The sequence below is a fragment of the Ovis canadensis genome, chromosome 9 (assembly GCF_042477335.2).
Source record: "Ovis canadensis isolate MfBH-ARS-UI-01 breed Bighorn chromosome 9, ARS-UI_OviCan_v2, whole genome shotgun sequence".
NCBI classification, from domain to species: domain Eukaryota; kingdom Metazoa; phylum Chordata; class Mammalia; order Artiodactyla; family Bovidae; genus Ovis; species Ovis canadensis.
In genome coordinates this window covers 50073948-50087678 of record NC_091253.1, presented here as the reverse complement: position 1 = coordinate 50087678, position 13731 = coordinate 50073948, and the positions used below count along the sequence as shown (strand labels likewise).

The following is a 13731-nucleotide window of genomic DNA, read 5'->3' as shown; positions in this document are numbered from 1 at the left end:
GTGGACAAAAGCTATTTTTATTTCTGTTGTTTTCTTTCTACCAAATCAGGTCACATGAGAGGATCCTTGCTTACTCTTCAGAAATTAGTTCAACTATTTCCTGATGATACTTCCTTAAAGAATGACCTTGGAGTTGGATACCTCTTGATAGGAGACAATGACAGTGCCAAGAAGGTCTATGAAGAGGTAAGTAGGCAGCAATTTGCTATTAACAATTAATCAAAGTCTTTTGAACATGGAGTTCTAATGTTATTTCTAAATTGCCTTTAATATGCCTGATCATTCACTCTCTTTATTTTAAATTAAGTCAAATTCAAGCCTTATTATAGTTAACATATCCTAAAGATTTTAAATATTAGCTAACATTTGGTTCATCAAAGCCTTCAACCTAAAATTGTGATACTTTTTAGCTAATATATATATTTCAGTCCACAACCTTTCTAAAGTATTCTTTATGACACGAAGAGGAATTCAAAAAACTCAAGAACTTAAAAACACATTATCTTGTACTTTTTTCAGTTAAAGTCCAAACTGGAGAGAAACTACAGAATACAAGCTTTTTGGGTATATGGCATAAATTACTCTCCTTTCAGAGGCATTGGCTGTCTTATCCTTGGGGGTATTTTTTGGCTGTATAGAGTGGCACATGGAATTTTAGTTCCTGGATCAGATATTGAACCCTTGCTCCCTGCAATGGAAGCACAGATTCTTAACCACTGAGCCACCAAGGAGGTCCCAGCAAAGACTGACTTTAAGGTGGTTGCAGAGACCTTGCTACATCCCTGGCTTTTGGAGACTTTACTGCACTTTCCTCCTTGTTAGTAACACCATCAATTACCTGAGCCACACTTGGTTCAGCATCTTCCTGCCCCTTGCCTCCCTTCACTCCTCATGCTCATCCATTCACTTAGCACTAATTTATTGAAACCCACAGGCACTGGCTCAGGAAATGGTGGTTAAGGAAACAACACAGAGTATGCCATCAAGGGGTTACAGTATGATACCGAGTAACTAATCCAACCAGTCCATTCTGAAGGAGATCAGCCCTGGGATTTCTTTGGAAGGAATGATGCTAAAGCTGAAACTCCAGTACTTTGGCCACCTCATGAGAAGAGTTGACTCATTGGAGTCGACTCTGATGCTGGGAGGGATTGGGGGCAGGAGGAGAAGGGGATGACAGAGGATGAGATGGCTGGATGGCATCACTGACTCAATAGACACGAGTCTGAGTGAACTCCGGAAGTTGGTGATGGACAGGGAGGCCTGGCATGCTGCGATTCATGGAGTCGCAAAGAGCTGGACACGACTGAGGGACTGAACTGAACTGAACTGACCTAATCTCTGTTACTTTTAACATCCTCTGCTGCTGTTAAGTCACTTCAGTCATGTCTGACTCTGTGCAACCCCATAGACAAGCAGCCCACCAGGCTCCCCCGTCCCTGGGATTCTCCAGGCAAAAGTATTGGAGTGGGTTGCCATTTCCTTCTCCAATGCATGAAAGTGAAAACTCAAAGTGAAGTCACTCAGTTGTGTCTGACTCTTCGCGACCCCATGGACTGCAGCCCACCAGGCTTCTCTGTCCATGGGATTTTCCAGTCAAGAGTACTGGAGTGGGGTGCCATTTCCTTCTCCCTTTAACATCCTCAGTATCTTTCAAATCCTCTTATTTAACTCAGGCCCTGTTGTCTCTAGTGTAAAATAAGATAGATCCACCCTGCCCAACCTTGCTTTCTTATGATCTTCATCAATACAAAATGCCAATCTGACCGTCATCCTTGCTTCAGCTCTTCAGTGGTTCCCACTGCCCACAGTAGTAGTCTTCAGACATGTTTGATTGTATCCTCTTTCAGTAAAAAATGTTCAAGCAAAAACCTGTGAATTGTATGTTTATGTATAGATGTACTAACCTATGGTGGACATTCTAGAAGGTCCACATCCTAAAATAGGTTTTAAGATGAAATATTTCAGATACTTTCAAAATTTCATTTAACTGTCAGTAATATTTTCACTCTCACTGAAAAACTGATATTTTAATAATGTCCATGTGAAACATTATTTATAAGGATATTTTTAGTCCTGGTAGTGTGTCCTGCCGAATTTGTGCAGAACTAGAAATGTCAACCAGTTTGTTGTCTATGCTTATGTGTGTGTGTGTGTGTGTGCGCGTGCGCACGTGTGTGTATGTAAAGACAGAGAGAATCTCGGTAACATTTTTAGTATTAATCTCAATTTGACTTTTTTAGAAATCTTATAAAGCCATTTGTCATTTTCTGAGAGTTTGCTAATTACAATAGGATAATACAACTTGTGCATCTGTTATGAACTGCATGTAAACTGCAGTAAGCTCTGTTCAGTTCAGTTCAGTCGCTCAGTCATGTCCGACTCTGCGACCCCATGAATCGCAGCACGCCAGGCCTCCCTGTCCATCACCAACTCCCAGAGTTCACTCAGATTCACATCCATCGAGTCAGTGATGCTATCCAGCCTTCTCATCCTCTGTCATCCCCTTCTCCTCCTGCCCCCAATCCCTCCCAGCATCAGAGTCTTTTCCAATGAGTCAACTCTTCACATGAGGTGGCCAAAGTACTGGAGTTTCAGCTTTAGCATCATTCCTTCCAAAGAAATCCCAGGGCTGATCTCCTTCAGAATGGACTGGTTGGATCTCCTTGCAGTCCAAGGGATTCTCAAGAGTCTTCTCCAACACCACAGTTCAAAAGCATCAATTCTTTGGCGCTCAGCCTTCTTCACAGTCCAACTCTCACATCCATACATGACCACTGGAAAAACCATAGCCTTGACTAGACGGACCTTAGTCGGCAAAGTAATGTCTGCTTTTCAATATGCTATCTAGGTTGGTCATAACTTTCCTTCCAAGGAGTAAGCGTCTTTTAATTTCATGTCTGCAGTCACCATCTGCAGTGATTTTGGAGCCCCAAAAAATAAAGTCTGACACTGTTTCCACTGTTTCCCCATCTATTTCCCATGAAATGATGGGACCGGATGCCATGATCTTCGTTTTCTGAATGTTGAGCTCTAAGCCAACTTTTCCACTCTCCACTTTCACTTTCATCAAGAGGCTTTTTAGTGCCTTTTCATTTTCTGCCATAAGGGTGGTGTCATCTGCATATCTGAGGTTATTGATATTTCTCCCAGCAATCTTGATTCCAGCTTGTGTTTCTTCCAGTCCAGTGTTTCTCATGAGGTACTCTGCATAGAAGTTAAATAAGCAGGGTGACAATATATAGCCTTGACGTACTCCTTTTCCTATTTGGAACCCATCTGTTGTTTCATGTAAGCGCAGTAGGTGATCATAAAGAATCAATCTGGGAGGGCAGCCCTGTGGGTCCCTCTGAGTCCTGGTTACCCACCCCTACCCTTGTCATAGTAGCAGGTGTGTTAGTGGGATGTGGACTTCATGAAGATGAGAGGAGAGTCCTGGAGCAGCTGCATACATAAGTGAAAGTGTTAGTCACTTTCACTTACTCACTTTCGTGTCTGACTCTTTGTGTGACCCCCATGGATGGTAGTCCAATAGGTAGGTTCCTCTGTCCATGTAATTCTCCAGGCAAGATTACTAGAGTGGGTTGCTGTGCCCTCCTCCAGGGGATTTTCTCAACCCAGGATTTTCCCTGGATCATGCCCAGGTCTCCTGCATTCCAAGCAGATTCTTTACCATCTGACCCACCAAAGAAGCCCATAAAACATGTATGTAAAGAAATATATGATAATCATTCAAAGTTGACTTTATTTTTTTTTATTTTTTTTTTTAGTTTTTTATTTTTTAAATTTTAAAATCTTTAATTCTTACATGCATTCCCAAACATGAACCCCCCTCCCACCTCCCTCCCCATAATATCGTTCTGGGTCATCCCCATGCACCAGCCCCAAGCATGCTGCATCCTGCGTCAGACATAGACTGGCGATTCAATTCACATGATATTATACATGTTAGAATGTCATTCTCCCAAATCATCCCACCCTCTCCCTCTCCCTCTGAGTCCAAAAGTCCATTATACACATCTGTGTCTCTTTCCCTGTCTTGCATACAGGGTCGTCATTGCCATCTTCCTAAATTCCATATATATGTGTTAGTATACTGTATTGGTGTTTTTCTTTCTGGCTTACTTCACTCTGTATAATCGGCTCTAGTTTCATCCATCTCATCAGAACTGATTCAAATGAATTCTTTTTAACGGCTGAGTAATACTCCATTGTGTATATATACCACAGCTTTCTTATCCATTCATCTGCTGATGGACATCTAGGTTGTTTCCATGTCCTGGCTATTATAAACAGTGCTGCGATGAACATTGGGGTACATGTGTCTCTTTCAATTCTGGTTTCCTCGGTGTGTATGCCCAGAAGTGGGATTGCTGGGTCATAAGGTAGTTCTATTTGCAATTTTTTAAGGAATCTCCACACTGTTCTCCATAGTGGCTGTACTAGTTTGCATTCCCACCAACAGTGTAGGAGGGTTCCCTTTTCTCCACACCCTCTCCAGCATTTATTGCTTGCAGATTTTTGGATCGCAGCCATTCTGACTGGTGTGAAGTGGTACCTCATTGTGGTTTTGATTTGCATTTCTCTAATAATGAGTGATGTTGAGCATCTTTTCATGTGTTTGTTAGCCATCCGTATGTCTTCTTTGGAGAAATGTCTATTTAGTTCTTTGGCCCATTTTTTGATTGGGTCGTTTATTTTTCTGGAGTTGAGCTGCATAAGTTGCTTGTATATTTTTGAGATTAGTTGTTTGTCAGTTGCTTCATTTGCTATTATTTTCTCCCATTCTGAAGGCTGTCTTTTCACCTTGCTTATATGTTCCTTTGTTGTGCAGAAGCTTTTAATTTTAATTAGATCCCATTTGTTTATTTTTGCTTTTATTTCCAGCATTCTGAGAGGTGGATCATAGAGGATCCTGCTGTGATTTATGTCTGAGAGTGTTTTGCCTATGTTCTCCTCTAGGAGTTTTATAGTTTCTGATCTTACATTTAGATCTTTAATCCATTTTGAGTTTATTTTTGTGTGCGGTGTTAGAAAGTGATCTAGTTTCATTCTTTTACAAGTGGTTGACCAGTTTTCCCAGCACCACTTGTTAAAGAGATTGTCTTTACTCCATTGTATATTCTTGCCTCCTTTGTCAAAGATAAGGTGTCCATATGTGTGTGGATTTATCTCTGGGCTTTCTATTTTGTTCCATTGATCTATATGTCTGTCTTTGTGCCAGTACCATACTGTCTTGATGACTGTGGCTTTGTAGTAGAGCCTGAAGTCAGGCAAGTTGATTCCTCCAGTTCCATTCTTCTTTCTCAAGATTGCTTTGGCTATTCGAGGTTTTTTGTATTTCCATACAAATCTTGAAATTATTTGTTCTAGTTCTGTGAAAAATGTGCCTGGTAGCTTAATAGGAATTGCATTGAATTTGTAAATTGCTTTGGGTAGTATACTCATTTTCACTATATTGATTCTTCCAATCCATGAACATGGTATATTTCTCCATCTATTAGTGTCCTCTTTGATTTCTTTCATCAGTGTTTTATAGTTTTCTATATATAGGTCTTTAGTTTCTTTAGGTAGATATATTCCTAAGTATTTTATTCTTTTCGTTGCAATGGTAACTCTACAACTAAAGCAACTAGAAAAGGAAGAGTTGGAGAACCCCAGAGTGAGTAGAAGGAAAGAAATCTTAAAAATTAGGGCAGAAATAAATGCAAAAGAAACAAAAGAGACCAGAGCAAAAATCAACAAAGCCAAAAGCTGGTTCTTTGAAAGGATAAATAAAATTGACAAACCATTAGCCAGACTCATCAAGAAGCAAAGAGAGAAAAATCAAATCAATAAAATTAGAAATGAAAATGGAGAGATCACAACAGACAACACAGAAATACAAAGGATCATAAGAGACTACTATCAGCAGTTGTATGCCAATAAAATGGACAACGTGGAAGAAATGGACAAATTCTTAGAAAAGTACAATTTTCCAAAACTGAACCAGGAAGAAATAGAAAATCTTAACAGACCCATCACAAGCATGGAAATTGAAACTGTAATCAGAAATCTTCCAGCAAACAAAAGCCCAGGTCCAGACGGCTTCACAGCTGAATTCTACCAAAAATTTAGAGAAGAGCTAACACCTATCCTCCTCAACCTCTTCCAGAAAATTGCAGAGGAAGGTAAACTTCCAAACTCATTCTATGAGGCCACCATCACCCTAATACCAAAACCTGACAAAGATGTCACAAAAAAAGAAAACTACAGGCCAATATCTCTGATGAACATAGATGCAAAAATCCTCAACAAAATTCTAGCAATCAGAATCCAACAACACATTAAAAAGATCATACACCATGACCAAGTGGGCTTTATCCCAGGGATGCAAGGATTCTTCAATATCCGCAAATCAATCAATGTAATTCACCACATTAACAAATTGAAAAATAAAAACCATATGATTATCTCAATAGATGCAGAGAAGGCCTTTGACAAAATTCAACATCCATTTATGATAAAAACTCTCCAGAAAGCAGGAATAGAAGGAACATATCTCAACATAATAAAAGCTATCTATGACAAACCCACAGCAAACATTATCCTCAATGGTGAAAAATTGAAAGCATTTCCCCTAAAGTCAGGAACAAGACAAGGGTGTCCACTTTCACCGCTACTATTCAACATAGTTCTGGAAGTTTTGGCCACAGCAATCAGAGCAGAAAAAGAAATAAAAGGAATCCAAATTGGAAAAGAAGAAGTAAAACTCTCACTGTTTGCAGATGACATGATCCTCTACATGGAAAACCCTAAAGACTCCACCAGAAAATTACTAGAGCTAATCAATGAATATAGTAAAGTTGCAGGATATAAAATCAACACACAGAAATCCCTTGCATTCCTATACACGAATAATGAGAAAGTAGAAAAAGAAATTAAGGAAACAAAGTTGACTTTAAATAGAACTAATTTAAAGCAGTCTTTCCCTGATCATTAAAAAAATATTGAAGTCATAAAATTGATAGAGATTTTACTGATTTGCATTGTTAGAGCAATGCTTTAATAGTCATTGCCTTTTTTATTCATTTCTTCATTCTTGGAGAACACTTTGCATTGAACATTTTGAGTTGAGGGGAAATGGGGCCATTTAAGCCTAATGTATTGCAATGGGAAAAAACTACTATTGCATTTTAAGCTATAGCATCATAATCCAGTCCAAGCACAGCAAAGTTAATTAAAACATTCATAGAATTCACAGTCCATCGCAATAGGTTTGTTTTTTTGTGTTTTTTTTCGAGTTTAGGTTCTGAGTGTGACACCTAATGACGGTTTTGCTAAAGTACATTATGGCTTTATCCTGAAGGCACAGAACAAGATTGCTGAGAGCATCCCCTATCTAAAGGTAACTCCCTCCCTTCCTCTCTTTCCCTCTTCTGATCCCTTTGAATCATTTGGACACCCTTGATTATGTATTGTAGATTGACTGGCATGCACTACTGATCCTTTTCAACACCAAAATATATACCTTCAGACGATGACATTCACAGGCAGTGTGAACCTTCAGCTTAATCGAGGGTGTCAGAGGTAGAAGTGTTATGAGCAGAAATTATTTGGGAAAGATTTTGAAGAAATTCCTAAAACTACAGTAGTTATTAGTTGATAAAATATTTTAAAATATGGATCAGAGACATATGAATACGTCTTTTGTTACCCAAACATTATTGACTGGAGATGTTTCAATTTTCACTTACATAGCAAATTGCCAGCCACAGGCATTAGTTTCAGCAAAAATTCCCCAGTCAATAATGAATTAACTGTTCCTTTTGCAATTTAATTATACATTGAAACTACTTTGAACAGGTTTCGTGGAAACCTACACAAAATGAGGTAACAAATGCAGACTGAGTAAATCCAATCCCCAAAAGCCTGATAGCTTGAAAGATTCAGAATAAAATGTGTTGTCATTTTTTGTTCACATAAAAACAGAATCCTCATCAGTTCACCAGGATCACATGTGGTCTGGCCCAGGGCTGACCAACAGAACTTTCTGCCATAAAGGAAATGGTCTTTATTTGTATTTTCTCATGTGGTAGCCACTAACCACTTGTGACTGTTGAGCATCTAAAATGTGGCTAGTATCAGTGAGGAAGTGAATTTTTTATTTGTAATTTAAATAGTAACACCAGCTGAAAAAGTGAAAGTGAAGGTGTTAGTGGCTCAGTTGTATCCAACTCTTTGCCACCCCATGGACTGTAGCCCGCCAGGCTCTTCTGTCCTGGAGACCAGGCAAGAATACTGGAGTGAGTAGCCATTCGCTTCTCCTGGAGATCTTCCTGACACTGGGATTAAACCTGGGTCTCCCACATTGCAGGCAGATTCTTCACCATCTGAACCACCGGGGTAGCTTGTAACACTAGCTAGTGCTACCATCTCAGCCAGGTAGCTGATGATATACCTATGAACTAAAAGTAGCACTTTTATGATCCACTTTTGTGATCTATTTCCTTAATATGACTTTGGTCAGAGATTCCCAAATAGTGACCCACTGATTACAAGTAGTTTGCATGTTCTATTCGGCCAATATAATTCTTTTAAAAACAATTTTAATTGCTTGCCTTAGTTGAAAATCTGAAGGATTTTATATAATCAAGCAAATTTCTGATTTCTCTGGAAAGGTAACATGTGACCCACATCTCAGCACAGGAGCTGAGCAGTGGTGCCCCCTTGAGGTGGGCATACACCCCACCCCCCAGCCTGTCTTGACTGTCATGGGACTTCAGCAAGCTGCCATGCCATGATCCTGTGGGCACATAGTCTTCTCTGATATAAAATATTCCTCTTAAATTTCCTTTGACATCATAAGGACCTAACAGTACTCTCCTGGTGTGGAGATGAGGAAGTAGAGGGCAGGGTTGGCTAGTTAACAAACGAGGATGTTTACCTGAGCATCTGTCAGTGAAGAACCCAGATCACAACTCTCCCCTCCTGAGTGATGCCTCTGTTCTGTGCTGCTATTTTCCACCCTTGTGTGCATAAATTTCACCCAAGTAAAAGATAATGGGCTTCTTATGAAGAAGCCTCAAAGATGCAGACTTTTAGACGTTGAAATATGTTTTATCTTTGAGCTTCTTTTACTTTTCTAAATTCATTCTCTTGCTTTAATATTTCTTTTTTGTTTTTACATAAATTTAAATTTAAGTTCTTTTGTGGACAGTGGGGATAGAAATCAGCTGAGTGTTTTAGGATGGGAGTTGTTTAATAAAATTATATTTTCAAAGATTCCAACTGGCTTTAATCCTATCGTGTGTTCTGTAAATGATTTCATTGAAAAGTGAGGACACGTTTGTCTTGAGTGGAAAAAAATATTACTTGCAGTTGGGTCCCTATCATTTCAAACATTTATGAGCAACTAGACATTTTGGTTCAGGGGGAAAAAAAGTCTCTGGATGACATGTGGTCAGATCTGAAGAACAAAATAAATGTGATAGAAACTCAGTCAGAGAAATTCTTTGGGATATTGAAACAATTGTTCCCACAGAGACACTTCACAAAGCATCATGTTAACTTAATGGGCTATTCCACTGTTAATTGATGATGAATGCATTGCTTCATTGAACTTTATCGCCTCCTTTTGCTTTTGCATTGTAAATATTGACCAGTAACCTAATTGCCAAATTGATGCCTTCAAACTGTGTTGCTGGAGAAGACTCCTGAAAGTGTCTTGGACAGCAAGGAGGTCAAACCAGTCAATTGTAAGGGAGGACAACCTTGAATATTCACTGGAAGGACTGATGCTGAAGCTGAAGCTCTAATACTTTGACCACGTGATGCAAACAGATGACTCATTGGAAAAAGTCCCTGATGCTGGGAAAGAATGAGAGCAGAAGAATAGGGTGTCAGAGGATGAGATGGCTGGATGGTATCACCAATGCAAAGGACATGAACTTGGGCAAACTCTGTGAGATGATGAGGGACAGGGAGGCCTGAGGTGCTGCAGTCCATGGGGTTGCAAAGAGTCAGACACGACCAGGAGACTGAACAACAACAGTATTGAGATGATTTTCTGGTTCTTGGAAAAGATTTAGTAAGTCAATGGATTAATAAGTCTAGTGTCTAATCCTTTCACAAATACTAACACTGTCCTTTCTACAGGAAGGAATAGAATCTGGGGATCCTGGTACTGATGATGGGAGATTTTATTTTCACCTGGGGGATGCCATGCAGAGAGTTGGAAACAAAGAGGTAATAGTGCATTCATGAGCTTTTTGTTCTCTTTAACAGAAGATAAAGAGAGGGAGGGCAATGATTTCTGTGAGACAATTACAACTGGAAAAATGTTTTGAGCATAAACTTTTGAACGTGGTTTAAACTTTTTGCAACGGCCTAACAATTCCTACTATGAAGAAATTTGGGGATTTGATGTTTATAATTTCTTTCAATAAGGTATCTGAATAATCTCTAAATTAGTGTGCATATGTGTGTGTCTGTTTGTATGCATGTATATGTGTGCCTGTTTGTACATCTGTGTGTGTATCTATAGAGACAGATATTGCCTTGAAAAAATATTTTTAAATTTATGAAATGAAGAGATGTCCTTGAAATTGTTTAAATATCTTTAAAGATATTTTTATAGTTTGCATGTGCTGTGCTTAGCTGCTCAGTCGTGTCCTACTCTGTGACCCCATGGACTGCCAGGCTCCTTTGTCCATGGGAATCTCCAGGCAAGAATACTGTAGTGAGTTGCCATTTCCTTCTCCAGGGGATCTTTCTAACCTGGGGATTGAACCCAGGTCTCCCACATTGCAGGCGAAATTTTTACCATCTGAGCCACCAGCTACAATACTGGAGTGAGTAGCCTATCCCTTCTCCAGGGTATCTTCCCGACCCAGGAATCAAACCGGGGTCTCCTATATTGCAGAATGATTCTTTACCAGCTAAGCTACCAAGGAAGCCTAGATTTATGTTATTTTGGAATTTTAAAAGTAGTTATTTTTAGAATGAAGTCTATCCAACTGATTCTTAAGCAGACTGAACCTGGTGGTTAATTGTGTAATTATTTTCTGAAATATTTAATACCGAGTTTAAGATGAACATCTATAGCTATATAATGACCAGTAATGACACAGAAAATATAGCACCTAAAACAGATCACACGTTTTCTTTTATCATTATTCCTTTTTTCTGAGTTCAGTATTGGCTTCTTAATGATGACATCATACAATGAAAATCCCCAACCTCTCACCATCCCCTGTGGTTCATACAACATTGCTAGGCTGTCCTGCACCATGCCATGGCCCTACGCTGGGCTCTCATTAGAGTCAGGGACCCTGGATTTTTGTAACCATGCATTTCATATATATATCAATAATAAGGTGACATCTGAGGGTAACATAACTTCTGGTTTCTAAAGCTAATAAGAACTTGGTACTATTTGGACAATTGAGGGTTCGTTGGAGCAAAGGGTTTTGTAATGGGGTAATTACCAGCTAAAGAGATGACCCAATTTGGAGTAACAGAAATTTGGATGACTCACACTGTTTTCTTTATCCATTTCTATGTATCTGTACCTTTTCCCTCTGACCTACCAGTCAATCAACTGGAATAAAATGAGAAATGAAAGAAGAAGAGAAAGAAGGGGGAAGAAATTGCTGATTAGCAGTCACTTTTGTGTTCCTTCGTTCTCTTAAGATGTAAATTCCTGGTACCTCCTTTGAAGAGAAGGATAAGAAAGATTTTGCAAAAGACTTTGCAACAGTATCTAACACTGGATAAATGTTCATATCTGATTACTATAAATGTAATCATCACTAATTTACCTTTGAACATCTTATGGTCCAGGGCAAAGACAGATAAAACAAGTCTGTGATTTAGTCTCACATCTTAGATGAAAACAGCCTTCACTTCAAGGGCAAACAATTCACTACTACACATTGTTAAGAGCTTGCAATTTGAACCTATGGGATTGTGCTTTCAGCTTAATTATTGTTAAAATGCAAGGAATAGCACAATTCTTGAATTTAAAAAGCCCACAGAGAAACAAATAGCATATGAAAGTAAGGTGAAAGTATTTCTTGTTCAGTTGCATCTGACTCTTTTTGACCCCATAGACTGTATGTAGCCCACCAGGCTCCTCTGTCCATGGAATTCTCCAGGCAAGAATACTCTAATGGGGTGCCATTTCCACCTCCAGGGGATCTTTCCAACTAAGGGATCTACCCTGAGTCTCTTGCATTGGCAGGTGGATTCTTTACCACTGAGCTACCAGGGAATCTTCATTAATGCATATATAAATATGGAATCTAGAAAAAATGGTACTGATGAACCTATTTGCAGGACAGGAATAGAGACACAGAGAACTGACTTGTGAATACAGCGGAGGAGAGGAGAAGATGGGATGAACTGGAAGAGTGCTGCTGATATATATACACCGCCATGTGTAAAATAGATGGCTAGTGGGAAGCAGCTGTTTAACAGGGGGAGCCCAGCTCAGTGCTCTGTGATGACCTAGATGGGTGAATTGGGGTGGGCGCTGGGAGGGAGGCTCAAGAAGAAGGGGATGTCTGTATACTTACCTCTGATTCACATTGTTGTATAGCAGAAACCAACACAACATTGTAAAGCAACTGTACTCTAATTAAAAATGAAAAAATTTTAAATCTAGCTAAATTCACTATGTCCCCTATATAACTGGAGATAATTTTTTTTTAATTACTAATATATCATTTCATAGTTTTGTTTCTCTGAGTTAAATGGGGGGGGAGGCAGTGAGAGAGAGGACTTCCTTGGCGGTCCAGTGGTTAAGACTCTGCACTTCGACTTTGGGGGCATGGGTTAATCTCTGATGGGGGAGCTAAGATCCTCTGAGCTGAGCAGCTAAAAAAAATTAAATGGCAGAGGGGTATAAGGTCAAGGGCCATGTTTGATGCACTAGTACCAACTTTGAGTGTCAGAAAAGCTCTTACAGATACTTGAACATGCCCTATAAATACAATGTCTTGCCCAGGCATCCAGCATGCTGAGTGTTTAGTCCAGGACTGAAATCTAAGACTCTAACTCCAGTAATTTCTTTCTCACTATTCTAACACTATGTCCTTAAAATGAATTTCTGGTGATTAAAAAAATTAGTAAGAATTTCCAAAAATCGTCTGTTTTAATTATATGGTTGTTCACTTTAACACTGAAAAATTAACTAAATTTAAATTGGACAAAAATAACTAGTCAATTTAATTTCAAAGGTAAAATGCTATATTTTAAAAATCAGACTACTGTGAGCCATGTTTAAAGAAATTACTTTATGGTTACCACTTACATGTCTTTCAAGGAAAACATATGAGTGATTAGTACATATACTCTTCATTTGGTATAATATTGAGAAAGATAACTACATAAAAAGATCACTTGTGGTAGTATCTTTTTAAATGATAGAAAGACAGAGAGAGTGGAATAAGTTGCCAGATGCCCTGGGCGATTGTTCATCATGTTTAATCTTTTTAAATCTCAGTTTGAGCATTTGTAAAATGGAACTATTTGGAGTTATGGAAAAGATGAAATGAAAGTTCTTGTGCAAAAGCTAGTAGTGAGCTAAAAAGTGTTACTGAAAATAGAGATGGTTCTCGATTTTTCTAACGAATGAAATGTTGGCCCATGAATTTTTAGAGACTTTTTTAAGATTTATTATTTCTTACATCTAAAGTAAGATGGAGTTTGATGAAAATATTCTTGTCTTCTTAATCTGCTTGATATTAA

General features: G+C 38.8%; 1 protein-coding gene across 2 annotated transcripts in view; it reads left to right on the top strand.

Annotated features, from left to right (window-relative positions):
* The window catches only part of ASPH (aspartate beta-hydroxylase), a 191595-nt gene that overhangs the window by 144695 nt on the left and 33169 nt on the right, over positions 1–13731 (top strand). For both annotated transcript variants that reach the window (XM_069600088.1, XM_069600089.1), the window contains exons 18-20: positions 50–186; positions 7289–7387; positions 10138–10227. In XM_069600088.1, the coding sequence (XP_069456189.1) occupies positions 50–186; positions 7289–7387; positions 10138–10227 (326 nt within the window). The remainder of the gene's footprint in view (positions 1–49; positions 187–7288; positions 7388–10137; positions 10228–13731) is intronic.